Below are 25,730 nucleotides of genomic sequence, written 5' to 3' on the forward strand. Positions count from 1 at the left end.
TTTGGGGTATAAAGATCTGTGCAAAAACCCGTACACAGTGGGTTACTTCTGGATGTCAAGACGAACCCCTGTCCGAGTAACTAGAGGGAATGGACTTTGAAACTTTCACCCAGCTTGCTGAAGCAACTACCCAAAGGCCTGATCTGAGCTTGCCTCTTGCCGAAGTCTCAAGGACATTAGACTTCACCCATCAGCAGTCCGGATTCCTATTTGAGAGGGATTCTACTCGCAGGTGAGGCCTCTGTTGAGAATTCCAGAGCCTCTGGTTCTACTGCGGGGAATGCGGGCTGAAAGTCATCGCATCGCTATTGTGGGCCTCCGCAGCTGAGGAGCTGTTGCCGCTGAGAACCCGCATTTGCCTGTGTTACCAAAGCCATTGTGATCGCTATTGTGGGCCGCCGCAGCTGAGGAGCTGTTGCCGCTGAAAGCTCGCATTTGCCTGTGTTACCAAAGTCATTGTGATCGCTATTGTGGGCCGCTGCAGCTGAGGAGCTGTTGCCGCTGAGAGCCGGCATTTGACTGTGTTACCCAAATCATCGCTATCGCTATTGTGGGCAGTTGCAGCTGAGGAGCTGTGCCTCTGAGTGCCCGCATTTGCCATCCTACAAGAATCCTCACTATCGCTATTATGGGCCGCTACAGCTGAGGAGCTGTGCCGCTGAGTGCACGCATTTGCCGACCTACGAGCATCATCGAAATCGCTAATGCGGGAAGCTGCAGCTGAGGAGCTGTGCTGCTGAGTGCCCGCATTAGTCCCCACTTCGAGGGTCTTGTTACTACCTGCGCGTGCCGCTGGGTGCCCGCCATTAAGCCCCGTCACAGGATTATCGTGAGGGCATGCCGCGGACCGCTACAGCTGGGAGCTGTGGCTGCTGCGAGTCCGCCTGTCATCACCGCAACTTCCTTGTGAGACTGCGTACTGTGCTCCTTTAAATCTCAGGTACAATGTGCACCACTGGGTCGCGTGGACCCCGGCATCGCTCTAAGTTCGTTCCACATGCTTTTTGAGTGCCTTTATTGCTTTTGAAGTGAATCTGTAATTATGTGCATTGTGGCTCCATGAGCTCTTTTACGCCTCGTGTTCAATCTATATAGAGATAACTATTTTTCTATAACTGCTTGTGGTGTCTGTTTGTAGAGTCTTCCCAGCGTTATTGTGTATGGTCATCAATGCTTCACACACTGCCTCTGAGATAGGCCTGTCTGCTCGTGCTACGTTACCACAGGGTTGAGCAGGGGTTATCAAAGGGTGTAGCCCCCTTACTCTGGCTTAGAAAGAAGGATACCTATTTGGACCTCGGCGCCAGCCGCTGCCAACTAGAGATCCCCATTTTTAACCGTCAGTCTCTAGATCGTAAGGGGGAGCACCCAGCATGTGTCGCAGGCTTTGCATAGGCTGTCGGAACAGTCAGTGATGCGATTGTGGCAGCCCATAATCACGCATGAGAGTAGTAAAGGGGGCCAACGCACCGTCCCCTACTATATCATCCACAGAGCGTATCCCTCTGGTCCTCCACTGTGTAATGAGAGTTAAGATCATACTTGGCCCCAAGCAGCTCCTTGAGAAGAGCAGGGATCAGCAATGCGTTATACGCCTGAGTCAGATGAAGCGTGAGGTCACTCAACCAACGCTGTTATGCCTCACAGCGGCACTTATAGGCAGTCAAATCATTCATCAAATATCCTCTCAGAGGCCATCCTGCCCTCCCACAGCACCTGTGCAGAGGAGATGGAGCCAACGTTCTCCTCCAAGTACTGGCTCAGATATTGGCACCGTCTGTGCTTGTCTTCAGGGGCTTTATACCGTGCTGTATACATACGCCAACGGGCCTGAGGGATTTGCAACAATCGAAGTTTATGGTCGAGTAGCAGAAGATCATGATCAGAGGTACTGTTTGGGAGGATCAAGGTGTAAACGTATGCAATGGGTGCAGGAGGTGAAAGTGTAGTCCACGTCCCTCAGGTGCGTCAACCACCATGGATCCATCAAGGCATGATCATCAATAATGTCAGAGAGGATGAACCCGTCTCGGGCTGCCTGGTTTATGGTTTCTGGACTTGTCAAGGTGCCATATTCCAGCACCCCCCCTCATGAATACCCCGGCTGTCCCAAAGGAGAGCAGGAGTTTGGTCAGCCGCTGGGGCATAGATATAGCCCACACACAAAGATTCATTGAAAATCTGAACCTTGGCAAAAATATATCTGCCCAGGGGGGTCCCGCCATGTCCGCAGTGTGCAAACCTCCTGGAAGTTGTAAAATAAGATATCCAACCCACTCTCGCCATGTTCCAGAGGAGTAGATGGGTGTGTAAGAGTAGTCTGGATCCTGCTGACATGTAGTACTGTGCTCATCCAATCCCTTCTGAGTTCATCATGTTCAATAGGTGCAGGTGTGTGTCCTGGAGCAATGCTACATCAAGGTGGTGCATCCTCTGAAATAAGAGGATTTTCTGTCTCTTGATAAAATAGGTCAGGCTGGTGACATTAAGGGGCATATTTACAAGGAAGTGGTGGAGCACGGCGTTGGCCTCTTTGGCTTAATACCACGCTCTCCACTTCTGAAATGCAGGGCTACACCGTATTTACAAGAATACGGTGCAGCCTTGCATTTCACCTTGTGCTGGTGCTAAATTTAGCTGCCTAGCACCAATGCAGGCAGCCTTGTACCATAGTGCAAGGTTGCCTGAGTTGAGGGGAACAGGCCTGACAAGTAACACGCAAAACACACAAGATGATGGATGGAATGTTGCACAATGGCAAAACATTCACCCCCAGTCCCAGATCTGGGTTTATTCCATCGTTATTTTGCTCACCAAGCCGCCACAGTTCAGACATGGCATATGTAGTGTCAGGGGAGAGTGCCTTAAGGTGAATGACATGACAGTAGTGTCAGGAGGTGTGAAGAGATACCCGGTTGTAGAGGCTTATCACGGAGAGCGGGGGCTTAAGATAGCCGGTGCCGCTCGTAGGTCTTGGTGCGATAGTCATATCTTTGAGGTGAGCCGGCATAGCGTGATTGAGGTGAATCAGGGCGGTTTGTGAGAGCTAAGATATGTGTCGAGAGTGTCCCACATGTGTCTGGTAGAAGATTTCCATGGCGAGGTCTGGAGGGATATATTGTCGGCGCGTCTTAGATTGATGACCCAGTTTAACCAGCAATTAAAGGAGGCTTTGCGTGTGTCTTTCCAATTGTTGAGGATAATCTTAATCGCCGCAGTTAGAAGTAAGTCTAGGAGTGTCCTGTCCTTTTCAGTCAGTGCTTTTGCTCTAAGGAAACCAAAAACTAGTGACGAGATATCTCTACTAGGGGAGTAAGTGAAAAGGTCAGATATGAAGTCGAAGATCTTATCCCAGAATGGTGTCACACAAACGCACTGGAGTGTGAGATGATCAAGGTCACCAACTTTGGCCTTGTTTCTCAGCGTTGAGGCCCAAGTTTTGGACCAATCGAGCTCTGAGATGGGGGAGGAGGACTGCGATTCCCAAAAGGTTACCAACTTCTTATTAAGGGAAGATTGTTGAGGGCGAATTAGTTTAAAGATCCAGGAGACCTGATGACCTAGCCTACTTACCTTCGAGAGATAGTGTGGGAAGGAAGGAGAGAAGAGAGGTAACTTCGCTTTATTTAATGCTGATTTTATTTTTAGGAAGTTATAGAACTCAATTGATTCCGAGTTATAAGTAGCTTGTATTTCTTTGAACGAGAGGGGGTAAGCGCTGTTGAAGAGTTGGTGTGGAAAAAAGATGCCCTTGTTAACCCAGGAGTCATTGTATAGAGGGCTTCCCTTGTAGAGTATTTTATGATTGTTGCAAAGTGATTCAAGTTTGGAGCTCTTAATACTGTTGTCCAGAAATGTATCGATCTTCAGTAGGGCCCATTTTGTGTTCTTAAACAAGGACTTTCAGAATGTAACCGCCTTGAGATTCGTGGTAAGCAGGGACGCAGGGGAGAGATTCATGAGGATTGATTTCTCAATGTCCAGCCAAACTGGGGTGTAGTCCTCTGATTTAACGAGCCAATAGAGGCCTTGTTTTGCTAAAAAAAGCCGTCTGGAGAGTTTGAAACCTGGAAGATTGATCCCACCCAGTAAATTATCTAATCTAAGTTTCTTCAAGCTAATTCTTGCTTTCTTCCCTTTCCACAGGAATTTGGCGAGCAGGGTGTCTAATTTATGGTGGAAGTCCTCAGTTAAAAGGAGGGGGAGCATAGTGATTATATAGTTATCTAGGGGCGAGATCATCATTTTGATGGTCTCAATCCTATCCCACCATGTTATGAATCTTGGGGTCCATGCATCAAGGAGACATTTAATTTTCTCTAGGGTGTTAGCCTCGTTGCGATGGAGTGTCTCGAGGATCGTACTGCCAAATTCAATCCCCAGATATTTTATGTAACCAGGTTGCCAAGCAAGCCCAGAGTCACCTAACATATCACGGGTACCAAGGATGTTCAGGGGTTTGACTTCAAACTTGTCGCGGTTTAATTTGTATCCAGAGTGACTACAGTATCTTTCTATGGTGGACATAAGTGCTTTGATGGAATCACTCGGGTTCTCTGTAACCACTAGGATATCATCTGCGTAAGCGGCCAGCTTCACTATTGTATCTCCGAATGACACATCCTTTATATCGCTATTACGTTTGATATCCGTGATCAGTGGTTCCAAGGCCAAAATAAATAATGCAGGAGAGAGGGGACAGCCCTGTCTGGTTCCCTGTTCTAAGCGGAAGGGTTCTGACAAGGTGCCATTAATAGCTATTCGGTCAGTAGGGCAAGAGTACAGGGCCAGGACCATATTGATATAAGCCTCACATAGTTTAAAAGATGACATGCATTGTTTTAAAAAAGACCATGATACTCTATCGAACGCTTTTTCTTCGGCTAAGGTAATGGCGATGGAAGGGACGGGCATTATCTTAGCTTTTTCCAGGATGTGGCACAAGAATCTCGTATTATCATTAGACAAGCGATGCTTGAGAAACCCCACCTGCGAATTACTTATCAGCTTTGGCAGAATTGCCTTTAGTCTATTGGCTAGGATTTTTGCATAGAGCTTGCAATTAAGATTGATAAGCGAGATTGGCCTGTAATTTTTGTTTAAAAGGGAGTCCTTACCGTCTTTGGGAACAACGATGATGTTGGCTTCACCCATTGATTTGGTTACACAGCCATCCTTAGCAATAGAGTTGAACAGTTTTAGTAAGGTGGGTTTTAGTGACTTATCAAATTCTTTGTAAAAGGAGGCCGTGAAGCCGTCTGGGCCTGGGGGGTTATTGCATTTGAGGGATTTAATGGATATAGAGAGTTCCTTTTCAGAAATGGTGTTCCCTAGAGCTGAGCTCTCAGTTTCACTTAATTTTGGTAGGCTCAATGTCTCTAGATATTTAGTGCAGATCTCTAGATCTATTGTTTGTTTATTTTTGTAAAGGTCCTCATAGAAGTTTTGGAATGCCTTTAGTATCTCGTTTTCTTTAGTTTGAACAATGTTCTTGGAATCTCTAGTCGATTGGATGGTGAATTGTTTCTGTTTGTGCATGAGATACGAAGCTAACAATTTGCCTGCCTTATTTCCCTCACATAATTTTAGTGCTTTAAATGTATTAATCCTGGGTAACTTTTTATTGGTTTGTCAGAGGCTGATGAAAGTTAAGGGAGAAACTACCAGTAAAAAGCTGGCGATAGAAAATTGTGTGAGCCTCACTGAATGTCCTTTTTAGGTCTCGCATACGCAGCACACATGTGCTGCATTGGGAAAAGACCTTTAGCCATCGATTTAGTTTGGCTGCCAAAAACGTGCACACATTGCAACAAAAATATTCTTAAGACTCCCCTCGCCATTTTTACATACAAAAGGGTAGACCCAATGGTACTGGGGCCTGGGTGAGAATTGGTATGCTATAGAGTGGCCCCAGTAGCTAAGGACAAACAAAAGTTTATACATTTAGAAACATGTAAGTGAAAAGATAAATCTGCAACAATTATGTCATAAGGGAATGTTATTTAATCACATTACCACATCAAACTCATAGCGAGGGGAGCATTACGTTTTTTTCTTTACATAAATAACATCTAATTTTGGGATTTTCTTTTTGAAAATAAAAATTGATTACTATTTGTTACAGGGCTTCTTTGAAACAAACAGTAAAATGCATTGAAAAGAACTGCCTGCTGGGTGGTATTTATAAATTTAGCGGGTGGAGTAGTCTTGTCTTGCCTGAAGTAAAGTCCTTTATTAGGCAAATGGTGATTGCTCTGTTGGCCAATAATTAAATTGGGCCCTAACTCATCATTCTTTTTACTACAGGCACAGTTTCACCTCTGAAGATCTGGTTAAAAGGAGTTACTTTTCTCTCTCTCTGGATTTGCCTGCCCTCAGTACCATGTAATGAGTAACTGGTTGAGATGATTCTGCCCATTGAATAATTCATAATACACATGGCCAAAGATTTGAAGCCCTTTCTGCAGTGCAATATTTAAATATGGGCTGTTCCTGCTCATGAATATAATAATTGCAGGTTACTTTAGCTTTGACAAATGTTAAAGCTCCAAATTTCTATACATTTTGCAGCCTAAGAGCCTGAAATATGAGTCGTCTAAGGGGTTGTATAAAACGTTCAGAGAGGATTCTCCTTCTTGTTAACAGGACAGCATGTGCGCCATACCTCTCATGACTGATAAAGCCTGAGTATGTCTTGCCTGCATTATTGATCAATATGTGAATCAACAATAGTCCAGTATATCATGCACCAGCCCCAGACAGGTGACCTGCCTTCCGGCCTCAGTTTGCTGAAAGCATTGTCATCCATAGCCCTCACAAGAAGCATCAGAGTGTAAGTTGTCTTTTGGTAGGAACCAGAAAATGAGAAAGCGCTAACCCCACTCCCGCACCATCTTATAACATACATTTTAGGCAGTCACCTAGCCTTGTGAAATTGCACACTTACTTTGTCTAGACTAACTTTACCTTATGACCTGCCTGGGTAGGACCTGGCACCGGAAATGCACATGTTCCTCCTGCAAAAAGTTGCCTCTTGGACCCCAAATCATCAAGCTAATTGCATTCTTTCAAACTCTCACCTTCCCAGTGGCGCTTGCATGCTGTCCTTTGGTAACAGCTTGGCTCCATCCTCAAGTTCTCTGTCCCATGGCACAGCTGTTCAAGTCCCCAACTATGGTGCCAGCCTTTTCACCATTGTTCCTGTACAACACCGAAGTTCCTCACATCACCAACAAGCATTGGAATAGCCAATAGGTCTCGCCTTTGGGACCTTGAAAGTGTTTAGCCATGCAACAGTTGAGGTTGTTGCACCAAGGATATTGTACTGCATAACAAACACTTATAAGGTCGCAAAGGCGATACCTATTGGCTATGCCAATGCTTGTTTCTTATGGCCTGCTGGAGAGCATAAGACATGAGGGATCCAGTTATGTTTTATGAAGTCTACGTCTTCTTCTGAGAGTTTGGTTTCTTGTAGGAGGATGATGTCCCCTTTGGTTTTCGCTCGGTATTTCCTGCGCTTCACTGGATGATTGAGGCCTTTAACGTTCAGAGATACAATATTAAGGTTCTCTGCTAAGGCTCTATTCGGCGTCATGTAGGTGTTTGCTGTCGCTAATTACTGGGCTCAAGTATAGGGGCAAGCCTCTTCTGATGGTGACCCAACTCCATTGCCAGCTAAGTCTGTCTGCCTTACAATACCTATCATTCAGAAAAGACAACATTTTATAAAGCCTTCACAGGCGGTGTACGGTCAGAATCAAGGCTGCAGCTTCCTCTGACCCATTGGCTTGGATGTTAACTTTGCTAATTGGACATTAACATTATCTGCATTACTGTGTCTGCGCTGACTACTTGTCCCAATTGTTCCTACTGCTGATATCATAGGCACACTCATCATCCTACCTGTGCTCCTACCTGGGCTTTAACTGATCTAGGTGCTAATATTAACAAGCGCAGTGCCTGGGATCTTTGTCGACCTTGCAGCCTTAGAGATATAGCTCATTGAGAGTAAGCCTATCCTTAATCATCGCGTCACCTAGCCATCTCAACCTCCTCTTGACTAGAAATGGCGGACAAAGAGAGCAGATCCTCCTACAAGAAAGTGAAACCGGAACAACCATCTCAGAATCACTGATAAAAGCCAGACCAGACCTAAATAGCACAACAGACATGATATTAAAATAATTAGCACAAGTCCATGACCTGGCAAAATCAACGAAACAAAACACTGATGCAATGCAACTATAACTAACCGCAATCCGTGCCGATATGAACACTATGAACACGAAAATTGATGAAGCGGAACAACGAATAAGCGATGTTGAAGACACGACCTCCCAGGCCACCAAAGAGATCAAACACCTCCTCAACATCACCAGTGAGCTTAAGAAACAGAACGCGGAATTGGAAGACCGAAATAGGAGAGGGAACATACGTATTTTCGGTATTCCAGAAGGGTCAGAGTCTGATGCAGGATCATGCGTAGCCTTCCTCGAAGCTTGGATACCAATGATAATGGGGATAAACTTCCAACAGGGCCTGGAACTGGACAGAGCCCATAGAATTCCGTCGTTCAACCCTCCAAATAGAAAAGGCTCTCGCCCCATGATCTTCAAACCGCTCCGCTACCAACACACAGAAGCCATCTTAAACTACGCCAGGAAAAATCATCATGTCACCTGGGCAGGCCAACGGATTACCTTTACAGGTCTACTCCAAAGACACAGTTGACACAAGGAAAGGATTCCTACAACTTCGGGACATTCTGAGGAAGAAGAACATTCAATTCTTTTTTGCAGGACCCTTGAAATTCAGAATATTAGAGAATGGAAAACCAAGCATCTTTACAAACCCCCAAGACCTCGCACGTCACCTGGAAGACAACCCTGCCCAAGAGATGGACCTTTCTGGAGGTTCGTCAAACAAGCGAAAAACTTGATATCCATTACTTTGTATTCTTTGTCACACAACATTACACCATTACTTTGCTTTTGCACAAATGTCATCCAAAGAAGCCCTGCATGATGTACTTCTATACAGTTAGACATATTCAGTGTTGTAAGGGTGGTAAGTCCTGTTAATTTTCAAACCCCATGTTAAACCGCGACTCTTGCATCTAGAGTTTAGTGTTTGCTCCTGAATTAGCGGTGCCAACACACTGTTAACATTGTCACTTATCACTGGAATTCCAATTCCCAACGTTCAATGTTCGTAAGAAGTGCTACGGCACTTTCTGTTACTCAATTTATATGTACTTAAGGTTTATATGCTTGGGGTTTAAGGTTTGAGGATGCTTGGGGTTTAAGGTTTCAGCATTGGGGACTAAGAATACTTAATGGTGTTCCTAGTTAGACCTGACCAAGCCAAAATGTTTATTCTTATAATCGCAAGAGCAACCCTCTTTTTAATATTTCTTTCACAGTTTCACTCAAGTTTCTCCTGACATAACTTGTTTAAATGAAAAACCTCTGTGTTGCTCTCAGACGGATCTGCCGTCGCAGCTCCTAAGTTCGAGCTCATCAAGGGAGGGAGGGGGGATGAGAAGGGGATGGGAACGGTAAAGGGAGGTGGGAGGGGGATGAGGGGGGAGTTTAAGGTATTTTTGTCCTAGTGGTTTACGTACTGTCTAATTATTTTAAAGGGCTGAGCAACCCCTGGTCATAAGCACTGAATGCCCATGCTCTTCCACTCAGCATTTCTGTAAGGAACCGGTTACGTTTCAGCCCCACACGGGACTAAACTAGTCCTCGTGGATCTCTAGGACCAAACACTCTGGGCCTGTGATCGGGGTCGATCAGCAGCCCTAGTTTTGTTGTTTTTGCCTGAAGTGTTCACGCCCCTGTCTGCTAAAGGTGGGTTTATCAGAGAGAGTTTACTGTTCACTGGCCAGCTGCCTACAGGTGCTGCTGGAGAGGGTCTAGAATAGGTTTGGTTTGCAGGTATGATGAGGGATGGCTGACCTTTCCCATGGAGCGGCGCTGTTAGCAGATAAATGTACACACTCTTGCTGGCAGTACTAACAGTGGCACATAGGGCTTGGCATCACCATCACCGTTCCTTTGTAAAGCGTACATGTTTCTATTACTTTCATGTTTTACATCTCAAACCTTGATTTCCAAACCTGTGCTGAATATACCTAGCTGGCAGCCCATATGGACGTGGGAGGAGGTGTCCTGATCTAGTCACTTATTGCAATTGTGAGGATGATTAAGTGGTGATAAACAGGTTCGACATTGAAATCCATCGGCTTTGAGTCTCTGTGCCCTCTCCTTTAAGATTTGACTAACCAACAGTGTTACGTCAGGCCCCTCACACCTCTCTGATGAGGAACACCCTAGACCAGTGGTCTTAAAACCTTTTAATGTCACGCCCCCAACCACACAGCGATCGTCGGGCGCCCCTCAGACTTTTTCTCAATTATTCTATTCAATTGACAATGTATAAATATGTCTTGACTTATTTAAACATTGCAGTTAAGTACTGTTTTAAGAATGCAATCAAGTACATGATAGCCAAACATACTATTCTGGTCAGGCAGGCTTTAATATAGCCTTATGGCCCCCTGCAAGGGCATGCGTCTCGGGGCTGCAACGGGTTCAGGGCCTTTAACGACTGGTATATCCCGTGGCAGAAGGGCTATAAGGCAATTAGAAGATTCCACCCACTGAGGGTAGATTGTTCTAAATTAAAAAGAGAAAAAACATGAAGACAAACATTGGTATGTTGGAGCTCCGGACTTATACCAGCAATTACAAGCCATTTAAGGGCTTTAATACAGTGAAAATGTATCAATACATAACTGTTGGCAAATTGCCATTTTCTTATCATTTTATCCTCCCCTCCGGAGTCAGCAACTAGGTGTTTCAGAAATGTATGACCTTTTTATTCTGTACACTGCAATAAAAGCTAGGGACAGCTGTCTTGTTCATCAATCAGACTACCTTTTAAATTAGTTTGAGCATCCGCGAGCCCGCCACCTAGCTTGAGAAACCAGTTCTCGGTGAACACCCACCATGTCATACAGGACAGGCAGCCAAGTCGATAGGGAGCCATCTCTCTTTAGTTGAATATCATTGGTTCACAAAGCCTTCCATACCAAAAGAGCCATGGTGGATGGAACTCTGGCCCTGTGGCTGTGCTATGCTCTTTCTAGCATTTTACGGTAACTAACGGTTTCATTTCCAAGTTCTGACAGTGACCTCGTCTTATTCTACTGGACATAGAACTAGTGTGCTAGGCTGTATCTCAAACTAGCTTTATAGGCTTTTCGGCTAGCACCTGTTTTGAAGAGAACCAGGGGCAGAAAAAGGTTTACGCAATCAAAAGAACCAAATGCAATTAATTTCATATCACTATTTTTTGTGTCAAATGTTTTGGTTCTCTAAAATTTCCAAATGACTCAGCCTCACTAGCAATTATTTTCAATTGTATAAATATTTAGATATGGTGTCCTGGCTTTAGAAGTGAGGTTCCGTGAATTCTGAACCCGTTTCATAAAGGTGATGGTTTCGTTACGAATTTGATATTAGCGAACCGTAACTAGTTAGTGCGGCAAGTATGAGTGTTTTCATCACGTTAGACCGATGGATTCACTACGTATTTAGGGATTTCGTTCTGAACCCTTGGGTTCCATTTTGTGTATGGGAGCCATTTTGTGGTTGCCCTCACATAGGCCGATGACTGTGGCTGAACTAGTCTTTTTAAGGACATGTACACCTTAGCTCCAGTTCGTGCTGACTCCTGTTTGACCTGAGTGAACTGACCCTGTTGCCTGAAGCTGACCTTGTTAAACCAGTTCCTGCCCTCTAGCTGATCAAGATTAAGGATCAGAGCACAGGACATCGTAAAGTTTTATTGCACACAAATATGCCTTATCCTACTCTCACCTGTTTCTGCTCCTTTCTTTATGGTCTATTTATGATTGGGTTGTGGCCTTTTTTATTATGGGTTCGTTCAACCTGTTTAAAGAAGAATGTTGGGTTTGACCGATGATTGATCATGGGCTGGGCAACTGAAAAGTGGCTTTTACTGTCATGCAATACCTTTGGTGTGAATACATGTGATTGGACAGTTTGTAAATATTAGGTATTTGTCTGGAATGTGATTTTTGGCATAAAAAGGGACGACTTGCTGTGTAAAATTGAGCAGTCTCCTGAGAACTCATACCGTGATGATTTCTAGGATTTCTAATAAATTTGATCTTTTATGCCACCAAGAAGTTTCTGTGTCTCTGTATTCTAAGACAGGTGGAACCCGAAGACCTTGGGCGTACCCCTGGCGCCGCTGGGTATTAAATAACCCGGTTCATCAGTTGGCACTTCCAACGTGGGGCGACCTCAGCGGTACCGGTCCAAGCCTGAAGATCGTGAGGAGCTTCGTGAGGAAATTCTGGAGGACGGCCACCACTTCATCGACCCCGGCATGTCGAATGTGGACTGAAGGTCTTTTCTGCGACGCTTCCCGCTTTCCTGACGGCTACGAAGGACTGCTGCCCTGACTGTCGCCCTGTCTTGGACCCACTTGTGATGCTTTGTATGGCGAGAAGATAGACGGGTCTTCTGGTGGCGTGACTGATACCTCAGTTAAGTAAAAGTGGGTCGCCCCCAGTCCTTAGTTTTTGGTTCTTTGGTTCTTAGTTTGTTTGGTCCTTAGTTTTGATTTGAAAATTGCAATTTCCAAAACCGAGGGTCTTGTATATTTACGAGTGTATCAGTAGAGATAATCCCTTGAAGTTTGAAGCTCGATTTGTGAGCGAAGATGCCTAATCGTAGTAAATTTTGTACTTGGTTTGGTTGTGGTTGCAACAGAGATTCCCGATTGGAGGATTCTTGTCCGATACCTCCGGTTGGAACTCCGACTTATGAGCTCTATTCTAAACACGGCGTGGGCCCCATTACGTTCAATGAAGTATGGGTCCACTACACTAGAAAAGATGGTGCCTTACAATGGCCCCAACATGGTAGCTTTAATACAGAGATTTTAGACAATTTAGAAACTAAATTATTTAGGAAGAAAGCCCGGCCGGCAATGTTTGACTCCTTTCGCCTTTGGTGTAAAGAAGCCAGACAGCGAGAAATTAAACAAGCTAAAAGAGATAAAAGAGAAAAGGATGTATCAATAATGCAAGCTGCTAGGCAGTTTAAAGAAAACGAAGAAGATAAAGCAATTGAGGTGTCAGATAGGCAACGTTGCATGGCCATAGATAAATGTTATCCGGCCTTGCCGTCTACTCCTCTGAAAGTGATTGAAGATCTTGAGAAAGATCCTTTGATGTCTCATTTACTGAGATTACCACCTCCTTATGTGCAGGGTGCTACTGCGCCTCCATTACCACCGGTTGTTCCACCCTTTGTTGTTCAACCTCCTGCTGTTGTTCAGCCACCTGGTACTCCACAGATGGTTTTACCTCCGCCTGCACAACCCGCTCTATGGTTGCCAGCTTTGCTATCAGCTTTGCCTCAAACTCCTTTGCCTTCCGCTTCTGCATCTGAGACTCCTACTGTTCTTATTCCTACACCTTCTTTGCCTCAAAACACTTATTCTCCTGTTCTTATGACTGCTTCTTCTCCTTCTGTTCGAAAACGAATGACAGAAACTGTTTCTAGTTTATTGTCTCCATTGTTTGGGTCACTGAATATGACCCCTGTTTCGGAACGTAAGCAGAGTCGTAGTCAGCTTCCTGGTTCCGAGGAACGGGCTGTGTTGGATTTGTTGGCTTGTAAATGGATTATAAATGCCTCAAGGTATAGTTTGCCAGTAGTTATGGATGTTTTCTTTCAGTGGGAACCGCCTAAGCAAAGGTATGTTTTTAATGTGATGTGTATGTTTCTGCGTCAGTAATGGGAAGATAATGATTTGGGTTTGATCCCGCAGGAACTACTTGATGTTCAGTCGGATTTTGCTAAAGGGATGATAGTGGAATCTGATATTACAGATGCCGTAGAGACGATACTGGCTTTTAGATCTAGCCTTCCTCCTCAGACATTGTACGAACCTGATTCCTCTGTTAGACGAAAACCAGACAGTATCCCATGAGAGAAGTTCCTCCTGTATGGAAGGAAGCTGTTCAGGCTAATGTAAATCAGGGTATTGTTGCCGCACCGGCTCATTTTCAGTGAGTATGGGTACATGTGCCATGGAAGAGAGCAGAGGTCTTGGCTCTTAAGCAGACCTTACCTGATCCCCGTTAGAATCCTGCTGGCTATTACAAAGAATTGTCCCAGACAGTTGACGCATGCATCATGAATTTGGCAGACATAGATATGCTGTTGGGTAATGTAGTACCTCAACCTCTATGGGCAAAGATTCGTCATGAGAATCATGGGGTAGAATTAGGAGATACTTGGGCAAATATTATTGCTGCGGATGGTAGACAACAGGGAGGTGCTAAACCTGAACCTTTGGTTACGGAATTGCCAGGTAGAATTATTAATTTAATGAAGACGATGATGCCAGCGTTATGAGTAAATTGGGACAAGTTAGCAGCATGTAAGCAGAAGAAGGACGAAAGTGTATCTAATTTCTTCACTAGATTTAAAGAAACATTTGTAGATCATAGTGGTCAGGATATGAGTACGGAAGGTGGGCAAAGATTGTTCGTAGATAAGTTTGTCTTTAACTTACTTCCTGAACTGTGTAATAAGTTGAAAGATTCTGAGAGTTCTTGGGCTGTTTCCTCGTCGGCCCAGATATTAGCGACTGCACAGTACTACGAGAATAGAGACAAGGACGAGAAAGAAAGAGTAGAGAAAAAGACCAAAGACTTAAAGACAAAGGTTCTTTTGCAGCAGGCGTATCCGCCTCGCTTCAATCAGCAAGAGTCACAGCAACGCCCACAGTTTCAGCAACCTCCCCCATTTCAGAGACCGCCACAGAACGCTGGGTATTTTCCTCCAAGACCACCCTTCGGTTTAAATCAGTGTGCGTATTGTAGGGAGGAAGGCCATTATAAAAATGAGTGCCCTGTGTTGCGACAGCGAGCGAGTGGTATGACGGCCCGAGAGGCCGTGGTGGTTTTCAGCAAGTGTCTAGGGGTAGAGGACGTGGTGCGTTTCCTCAGAACGAACGTTCCTTTCCCCCACAGAATTCTATGAATTGTTTTGATCAACAGAAAATTGCATCTGGTCAGTCGACTCAGTACTATGTTGAGGATTACTACGTTGAAGGTGAGAGTGTTGGTTATAATGATAACTAGGACAGCCATGGACAAAGTAAGGGAGTAGTCTCAGTTCCAGTAGATCAGAGTGGACCGTATGTTGAAGTGATTAAATCAGGTGTGGTAGAGCCTTTTCTTTTGGATACTGGTGCTACAAAGAGTTCTATTATGCACTCTAAACTCCCTGGCGCACCTTTGTCTGGCTTAACTAATGTTTCAGTACGATTCTCTGGCGCCTCAGTTCGTAACACAGTTTCTAGTCCCTTGTCTCTTTCTATAGTGCCTTGTGAGTTGGAAGCACCTCTCATTTTAACGACAGGTTGTGGTGAGAATTTGTTGGGTTTGGATTTGTTGAAAAGGTTGCATGCAACATTACGTTGTTCTCCTGCGGTAGTACAACTTACATTGGGTAAGAAAGTGATCTCTCCGATGTATTTGTCTAAAGATCGGCTTCCACCAGAATTGCGTTCTCTCCCTGATAATCTTTGGGCTACAGGTCCTAATGATGTGGGTCTTTTGGTGATTCCACCTTATGTTGTAATGCTTAAAGCGAATGTTAAAATGCTGCTTATTCCCCAATATTGGATTTCTAGCGATGGTGAAAGAGCGCTTTTAGCAATCATTTATGATCTGATTGAGAAAGGTGTGATTAAAGAAACGAGAGGTAATGTGTATAACAGTCCTGTTTTGCCTGTCCTGAAACGCACTGACTCTTCTCAGCCACCTGTTTACAGGTTTGTGATCGATCTTAGAGAGGTTAACAAGATTGTTGTGCCACAGTTTCCAGTTGTTCCGAATATTACTGCTTTGTTGACTTTGATTCCTGCTTCAGCTGCCTGGTTTTCAGTCATAGACTTGAAAAATGCTTTCTTCAGTATTCCAATTGCTGAGGAGAGTAGAGATATTTTTGGCTTCTCTTTAGGAGGCCGAAGCCTCCGGTTTAAGAGAGCTCCCCAAGGCTATTGTGAAAGTCCTTCTATCTATAGTCAGGCTTTGAAAACTCAACTTGATACTCTTGTGTTGCCTGCTGGTGCTGCTCTTATTCAGTATGTGGATGATCTGTTAGTGGCCGCTGATGATGAGAAAACTTGTAAAGAAGCTACTCTTTCTTTGTTGCGACATCTGTCGGACTTGCATCATAAAGTATCGCCTTCAAAGTTGCAATATTGCCGCCAAGAGGTAACCTACTTAGGTCATCTCTTGTCGAAGGAGGGAAGGAAATTGACCCCAGAAAGAATTCAGGTGATTGCGTCAATGAGTGTGCCAACGACACAGAGAGAAGTTCTTGCCTTTTTGGGTATTACATCATATTGTAGACAATGGATCCCTAATTTTTCATTGTTGGCGAAGCCTCTGTTAGCATTGACTGTGAAAGATACTCCGTATCCTCTTCCTTGGTCTGATGAATGTCAGAAAAGTTTTTCAGAATTACGTGATGCATTGTGTTCGGCTCCTGTGTTGGGTACTCCAGACTATAACATGCCTTTCACGTTGTATGTGCACGAGAGAGAGGGATGTGGGTTGTCAGTGTTGACACAATCTTTTGGGGACAAGCAGCGTCCATGCGCGTATTTTTCATCAACGTTAGATCCAGTTGCTAGAGCGTTGTCGAGTTGCTTGAGAGCTACAGCGGCAGCGGCTGTTTCTATCCGACAGTCTGCTGGACTGGTGATGGATAATACGTTGATTGTGATGGTTCCACATGCAGTGGATACTTTATTAAATCGGACAAAAACTCAACACCTTACTAGTGCAAGGTTGTCGGGTTATGAGTTGACACTTTTGGCTAGTCATGTGCATATTAAGCGATGCAATGTATTGAATCCAGCAACATTGTTGCCGATGCCTGTGGATACAGATGGTTAGGTACAGCACGATTGCTTTCTGAGGACGGAAGAGGAGACGAAGGGTAGGATCGATTTAAAAGATTCTCCTCTTCCGGATCCTGATGGTACGTTATGGGTTGATGGTTCATGCTACAAGCTTCCGAATGATGACATGACTGCAGGATATGCCGTGACGACATTAAGTACAGTTGTTGAAACTGAACGAGTGAGCTATAATTAAGCACAAGCAGTGGAATTGATTGCATTAACGAGAGCGTGTGTTTTGTCTGAAGGAAAGAGAGTGAATGTGTATACCGATAGTCAGTATGCGTTTGGTGTTGCCCATAGTTTGGGACGTTTGTGGAAAGAAAGGGATTCCTCACATCCCATGGGACTAAGATTCAGCATGGACAGTTGGTGAATGAGCTTCTCGAGTCACTTACTTTGCCAAAGCAAGTTGCGATTGTGAAGTGTAGTGCTCATCGGAAGGTTTCGGATGATGTTGGCCGTGGTAATGCGTTTGCGGATGAAGTTGCGAAAGACACAGAAAGAAATCTGATGAGTCGAATGTATGTGGCAGGCACTGCGAGATGGATTGGTGATGTTGGAATGTGCGAAGATACGTTTGAGAGTGTGAAATCGATACAGGCTGAAGCTACTGAAAGTGAGAAGAATGTTTGGAGAGAAACTACGGGTAGATTAGATTCGACTGGTTGTTGGGTTGAATTGTCAGAACACCAAAGATGGATGTTGCCAGATGCGCACGTGCTTGCAGTGGTTATTATGGCACATGGTTTGCCTCACATCATTGTGAAAGGGATTTGTAAGTTGTTGGCTCCAGTATGGCAGAATGCTGGAATTCCCAAATGTGCGGAGAATGTGGTCAAGAATTGCATGGTGTGTTTAATGTATAATCCTGGCAAGGGAACCCCAACTCCAGCTGGTCACTTTGCTCCTCCGACGTATCCGTTCGAGGTTTTGCAATTGGATTTCATCCACATGGAAAGGTGCAATAATTTAAAGTATGTCCTTGTAGTTGTTTGCACCTTTTCTAGATGGGTAGAAGCATACCCCCTAAAAGATAATACTGCCTCGTCCACTGCTAAAGTCCTGGTCAAAGAATATTTCCCTAGGTTTGGGTTGCCAAGGATGGTATGGAGTGATAACGGAAGGTAATTCGTGGGGAAGGTGATGAAGAGAGTGTGTGAAGGGTTGGAAATTCACCAGAAATTCCACACTGCGAATCATCCCCAATCAGCTGGTTTAGTTGAGTGCTATAATGGCATGTTAAAGTTAAAGCTGGCTAAGATTCAAGCGAGCACTGGTCTTCAATGGCCTGATGCTTTACCATTGGCACTTTTGTCGACTAGAACTACAGTACGTTCCCGGATAGGCCTTAGTCCGTATGAGATTGTCTTTGGCCGTCCGTCAAACGTTTGGCCGAGGCCAACGAAGTTTAGTGACATCGAATACCCTATGCTAGTGGACTACTTGTATGACTTGACGACTAAATTGCGTGTCTTACATCAACAGGTTCATGATAAATTGCCGCCAGCTTCTGCGGACCCAGGTCACATTCTCAATCCCGGTGACTGGGTCCTGGTGAAATATTTTCAGCGGACTAAGAATGATCAGCCCCCCTGGAATGGACCGTACCAAGTCCTGCTATCTACGAGGACTTCAGTAAAGGTTTTCGGGAAGAAAAACTGGATCCACGGTGTACATTGTAAGAGGGTGCCGTTGCCTCTGCCGTACGACCAGTGGGTCCGAGAAGGTATTGCAGATTCAGAGACTGAAAGGGTGCCGAAGTTTGCACCGTTTAGCGACGCTGAGTTGGTGTGGAGAGGTTCCGACAAAGGAGATGACGATGTCCTTCAAGAAGCTGTGCCTGTGTCTCAAAGATTAGACACTACTGAACCTGAACTGTAGTTTCAGCCTCAAACGAGGCCTGGAAAAGAGCGTTATAATCTACGTCCTAGAAACAATGGACTAATAAAATAAATGAATTCCTTTTTTTTTGATTTTTGGAACTGAACTCTCTCAGTAACTGAACTCTCTCAGCCAAGAAACTTTTTTGGTATATTTTTGTGAACCACCATCCGGGTTCAGCTGTAGGGTCAGGGTGTAAAGACTAGAGAGTGCAAGCCGAAGACGCAAGGTCGACGGTTCTGGTTGGTCTAAGGGAGTTCCCTGGGCTGACAGAAGCATTCCTTAGCAGAAGAAAACCAACCGCCGTGAACAGCATTGGTTAGAGCAGTGTTTCCCAAACTGTGGTCCGCGGACCCCCAGGGGTCCGTGACACATTCCCAGGGGGTCCGTAGGCAACAGTTTTAAAAGCACAGAAACATTTCTTGTATAATTAGCAGCCTTCCAGCAACAATAAAAGTGTCAAGAGAATGCCAGTGATTAATGTACCTGCTGGAGCTGAGGAGAGTTTTGTTCAGTGGCAGCTTTGATTGAACTAATGTAGCACAGAGGGTTAATGTGCCTACTGCAAAGAACGTGTATCATGCATCTTAAAAAGCTGTATTTTATGTGCATAGGTTCGTGGTTACTGCTTTTGTCACAGAAATTCTTTTGTTACTGTGCACTTCATAAGTGACAATCATAATCTAGCATATGGACCTATAAACTGTCATCAAAGAGCTGCTTGCAAACTGCATGGTACCAGTTATTAACATATATTTTTTCCCATTCATTATCCTGATGCTGATAAAAATATTTATTTGTGTGTAAATGCATTTTTAATGTTAAAGTCAGTGCTAGCCACTGTGTTATGCTCTGAATCCTGAGTTTGTGCTTTTCCAGATAAGCACTCTTTAAACATTTTATATACACACTGATTTACATGTATGATTCAATGTCTCTATATGTGTGTGATGTAAAGTGCTCTGACATCCTACAATGGTATGAGAGATGCTATAAAACAAATGAAATACATGTGACAGAGGGGCTATTACTTCAATATAAAATACCAAGTGCCAGATGTACGATCTGTTTTGATATGCGCGAACGGGTCGCAAACCCGTTTATACATGCAAAAACCTATTGAGCCACGTACATAGCCTATTTTGCAAACTGAAGTACTGGGTTTTTAAGAACCCAGCGGTGCCAGGGACACACCCTATGACTTCGAGTCCTTCCTGTTTCAGACTACAGAAACACAGCGACTTCTTAGTGAAGTCAAAGATCGAATTTATTGGCTGCAGCCAGTAACAGCTGTCCTAGAAGTACCACACGGTGTATATTCTCAGGAGACTGCTCAAACATACAAAGCCATCCTTCTCCTTTTATACAAAATATTATGCTTTAGGCAAACATTCCTTATTTTACAGTTAACCGTTCACATATTTCCACTACAAAGAAAAAGCAGAGTCATGATGACAAGCCCATATTTCAGTTTGTCCAGCCCACAATCAATTACCCGGCAAGGTCCAGTATTTTCATCAGATATCGACGGACCCCCAATAAAAACGGGCACCTCCTCCTCGTAAAGCAAGTCATAAAGAAAGAAACAGGGACAGGTGTGTGTAAGATTAGGCATGGTTCGTGTATGATGAAAGGTTTATGACATGTTGTGCCTTGATACTAATCTCATTCGACCACTGGGAAAGGAACTGGCCGAACAGGTTTGGCTTCAGGCAGTGGAGTCAGCTTGCCCAGGTCACAGAGGAGTCAGCAAAGTTGTATGTGTCCTTCAGACTCGTGGTTGGCCTTAGTCATTGGCCTATGTGAGGGCAATCACAAAATGGCTGGCGCTCACAAAATGGACCCCGAGGGTTCAGGACGGAAACTCTGATTTAGTGGTGATCTCATCACTCGAACACACCGAAAATGCTCGTATATAGTATACTCGTCATTCTCGGTCTGCTGATACCAAAATCGTCATGATACGACGATGTTTATAACACGGGTCCAGAATTTTAAGTACCACAGAGTCTCAAAACCATGTACAAATGTTTTGCGGTCGCAAAACAGTCGCAATTACCACCTACTTCAAGTAGATGGTAATGCATTCGAAAATGGGAAGGGGTCCCCAGGGGACCCCTCCCCCTTTGCAAATGCATGCAAAATTATTTTTTAAGGGCAGGCAGAGGACCCAGGGACCTCTGCCTGCCCTTAGAAAATGAAACAAAAATGTTTCATTTTCTTTTTTATTTTAAATGCATGGTAAACAGGCTGCATTTTTTTTTAAACTGCTTTATTTAAAAGCAGTCCAAGACATGGTGGCCTGCAGAGCCCAGCAGGCCACCATCCCTGGGAGGGCTGGCATTTCCAATGGGCTCGCAGATTGCGAGAGGCTCATTAATATTAATGAACCTCGCAATTTACGACCCCATTGGGAATCCCAAACAGTGTTAAACACACTGTTGTACATTTCATTTAGCGACTCACAATTTGCCACTCGCAATGTGTCGCTAATTGCGAGGCGCTAAATGAAATGGTCGTATATCTGGCCCCAAAATCCTTAGTACCTTGAGTATTTGTTTTGTGTGCACACGTGTGTATTTTTTTCGAATGACTGTTTTAATTTTGAAATTTAACTCATACACATTGCTTGGGGGTCCCCGGCTTCCAGTGGTGACTCAATGGGGGTCCTCAGGAGTCAAAAGTTTGGGAACCACTGAGTTAGAGGATGGAGTTTTTTGAGATTGAGAGAGCCGTTGAGAAAATGAACTTTAAGAAGAAACTGTGTAAAATTATGCACGGCAAATGTTTTCTGATCACATGTCTTTTGATGTTTTTTAGCATGACGTTAGCTTTGGTGGGTTGGTTTGTATTTTCTCTTCAACTGATTTCTGCACCCGTTTTTCAACCTACGACTTTACCTGCTACTACTTCTTTGCATTCTTTCCATACTTTACCTGAACACGAACAGATTAGAAGGTCAGAATTTGTAAATAACTCATTCATACAGTTATTGCATCAACATCAGTTGGTGGTGAACATCACTAATTGCTGGGTGTGTCGTCTTATGCCGCATACTACGGATAGAGGTGTTCCCTATTTGATTTTACCGATCAGTCAGAACGGGTCTTTGTGGGCTTTTCAGACTATCTGCCACATGCATCAAACTCCCGTTTTGCGTTTCCAGATTTGCGAATTTTACCGAATTGCAAATATGGATTCGCAAAACGGGATGCATCATAGAAAGTGCAAAATATTTCCGATTCGGTAAAAATCGCAATTTTTACCGAATCGCAAATATTATGTGACTTCAAAATTGCGAATTCGCTATTCCCATTGATTCCTATGGGCCAAAAGGCCCATAGGAATCAATGGAAATTGCGAGTGGCACTTAGAAAATTTCATGGGTGCAGGGGGGGGTCCTTTGGACCCCCCCCTGCACCCCTGAAATGTATTTTTTTTTTTTAAGGGTGAAGAAAAAAAAAACGTTATTGTTTCGACAGAATAAACAATACGTTCCCTCCCCAAAATTGGCATCAAGGTACAGAAAATACATGTGTACGCAGTTCACCCCCCCAGCCCGGCTCCAACAGTTGCAGATAGAACAGGAAACGCAAGAATCAGATCCACGGGATACAGTGCAAGTACAGAAACTGACATAAGGAACATGTGCGTAGTCATCAGGGTAGTACCCCAGCCCCTACTCTCCCTCCCCTTCCCCCGCCCCCCCTTCCTCAGGTCCCGATTCCTCGGACGAGAACAATGTAGCACTAGTAGCATCGGAGTCGCTGTCAGTCGACCCCACCGCACACATCATACGCCATGCAAGTAAGTCCTCCTGTAGCCGCTCATCCCTACGCGTATGCTGCATGTGCGTCCTGAAATGTATTTTTAAATGGATGTTTCACACACACATGTCCTAAGGACATGTGTGTCTGTAACATGACATTGTTTAAAATGTAAATTAGTACATTTTAAACATTTTTCGCAATTTACCACGAGGTTCAACCTCGTGGTAATTTGCACTTCCAAACCTTGTTCTCGCAATTTGATTTCAGAATGATGCATTGCATTTAAGGAATCGCAAATTTGCGATTCCTTAAATGCAATCGCATTCTGGAAAGTCGCAAAATCAGCGAATTTCATTAAAAAATAATGATGCATCTGAAAAAGCATTTTTGGAGTCGCAAACGGCCGATTTTAAGGAATCGCACCGTTTGCGACTCCAAAAATGCTTGATGCATGTGGGCCATAGTTCCTTTATGCCCTTGAGGTTTATGCTCCGCGTTTTGGAAGAGAGAACACGAGTAACCAAGCTTTGGTGAAAGGAGTTTTAAACATGAGTAGCGAGATCGATACTTATAGAACTATTCCCAGAGATGAGTTAATGGCATATGTTGGTTGGAATGCAACCAGATATAGTATTAGTCTGGGTGAGAAGCAGAGACGAAAAAGGTCACCTCCGATTTGGATATTACCCCATCGTGGTCATTTTTGTCTGCAAGGGAAAGGCAAGAATCCGAGAGCTCAGTTAGGGAAGAGTGTTTGTACTCAGACGTATGTCTTTGAGTCCCAAACTTCCCCACCATTTTTAGCAGCTAAGGGCACATATTTTGTCTGCTATGATAGAGCATATACATGGTTGCCCCCTGATTTTTCAGGAACATGTAATGTTGCATTTTTGTTGCCTCCTACGTATACTGCTGCTGTAGATTACCACAGAACGAGAGTTGTTAGGGGTGTCTTCAGTGAGGAAGATACTACGGGACAAGAAGTGGGAGACTTTTTCAAGGGTTTCCTACCATTTTGGGGACCTATGGCAAACAGTAGAAATATACGGCAATTGACAAGAGTTGTTGAATCCACCATAAATGAAACTGCTGGTGCCCTTAGTAATCTGACCGCTGAGCTTCAAGCAGATCGCCTTATGACATTACAAAATTGAATGGTTTTAGATGTCATACTTGCAGATCGAGGTGGGGTATGTAAAGTGATCCAATCGAGTTGCTGCGTTTTCATACCAGACAATGCTCCTACAGTATACCAGGCCATTTCTAAGTTACATAAGATCTCTGAGTCTATAAATGTGGATAAAGGAGATTGGTCGTTGATTGGATGGTTTTGGGAACTGTTATCGACTTGGGGATGGAAGATTCTGATGATCATTGGGATGGCTTTAGCGATTCTTTTCCTGTTCTGTCTTTGTGTGCAGTGCGCTCCTGCTATATGTGGCCTCTGTGCTACTACGTGTGCAAGGAGACCTGTCCCAAGAGAGGTACTAAGTGATAGGATTATGCTCCAGCAACATCTTGATGATCTGATGAATATAGACCTGGACTCAGATTGACGTGAGTTTAGATTATTGCCTATGTAAGGGCAAAAGGAGGGTCTGAGGTTCCGTGAATTCTGAACCCGTTTCATAAAGGTGATGGTTTAGTTACGAATTTGATATTAGCGAACCGTAACTAGTTAGTGCGGCAAGTATGAGTGTTTTCATCACGTTAGACCGATGGATTCACTACGTATTTAGGGATTTCGTTCTGAACCCTTGGGTTCCATTTTGTGTATGGCAGCCATTTTGTGGTTGCCCTCACATAGGCCGATGACTGTGGCTGAACTAGTCTTTTTAAGGACATGTACACCTTAGCTCCAGTTCGTGCCGACTCCTGTTTGACCTGAGTGAACTGACCCTGTTGCCTGAAGCTGACCTTGTTAAACCAGTTCCTGCCCTCTAGCTGATCAAGGTTAAGGATCAGAGCACAGGACATCGTAAAGTTTTATTGCACACAAATATGCCTTATCCTACTCTCACCTGTTTCTGCTCCTTTCTTTATGGTCTATTTATGATTGGGTTGTGGCCTTTTTTATTATGGGTTCGTTCAACCTGTCTAAAGAAGAATGTTGGGTTTGACCGATGATTGATCATGGGCTGGGCAACTGAAAAGTGGGTTTTACTGTCATGCGATACCTTTGGTGTGAATACATGTGATTGGACAGTTTGTAAATATTAGGTATTTGTCTGGAATGTGATTTTTGGCATAAAAAGGGACGACTTGCTGTGTAAAATTGAGCAGTCTCCTGAGAACTCATACCGTGATGATTTCTAGGACTTCTGTTACTGGCTGCAGCCAATAAATTTGATCTTTGACGCCACCAAGAAGTTTCTGTGTCTCTGTATTCTAAGACAGGTGGAACCCGAAGACTTTGGGCATGCCCCTGGCGCCGCTGGGTATTAAATAACCCGGTTCTTCAGAAGTACTGGTGTGAATATGTGCACAAAATGAGGACATTTTAACACAATTCCATACACAGATTTGAGCTGGTTAACTGTGTGATGACAGCGATCCTTGTGCCAATCATCCACACTCGAGCTCATTAGGTAAAAAGACAATCATCAGTACAGACTACGTACTTATCCCTACCTTGGCTCAGTGCAGGAGGGCTTTCAGTTCCATTATAGAAAATTATACATTTAAATTTAAGCTTCCATAGGACTATGGAATGATTATTCCCCGGAGGAACCCACAGAAAACAACAAAAACAGATTTCAATATACACTTCAAAAATAGGAATCATTCAAGCCACCATTCATTCATCAGACGTACCACCACAAACAACAATAACAATATACTTTTAAATGAATACTGGAATAGAATTATTCACAGTAAAGCCATCTACAATTAATATTCTCTAAAAGAGATCTAATTATACAATTCTTGGAACCCTTTTTGTAATTTTTGGCTTATTGAAAGTTCTACGCGTTTCAAACTCGTGTTATTTTGGAGTTATCATCAGGACCGTTTGAATAGTGGCTTGAATGATTCCTATTTTTGAAGTGT

The 25,730-nt window shown here is 44.0% G+C and overlaps 1 protein-coding gene across 1 annotated transcript in view; it reads right to left on the minus strand.

The window, feature by feature from the left end:
* LOC147737910 (uncharacterized) overlaps positions 1 to 25,730 on the minus strand; it is a 76,702-nt gene that overhangs the window by 46,396 nt on the left and 4,576 nt on the right. Inside the window, exon 3 of the mRNA XM_086924994.1 lies at positions 5,118 to 5,264. Within this exon, the coding sequence (XP_086781120.1) occupies positions 5,118 to 5,264 (147 nt within the window). The remainder of the gene's footprint in view (positions 1 to 5,117; positions 5,265 to 25,730) is intronic.

This window comes from Lissotriton vulgaris, chromosome 1_1 (genome assembly GCF_964263255.1).
Source record: "Lissotriton vulgaris chromosome 1_1, aLisVul1.2, whole genome shotgun sequence".
Taxonomy (NCBI): Eukaryota; Metazoa; Chordata; class Amphibia; order Caudata; family Salamandridae; genus Lissotriton; species Lissotriton vulgaris.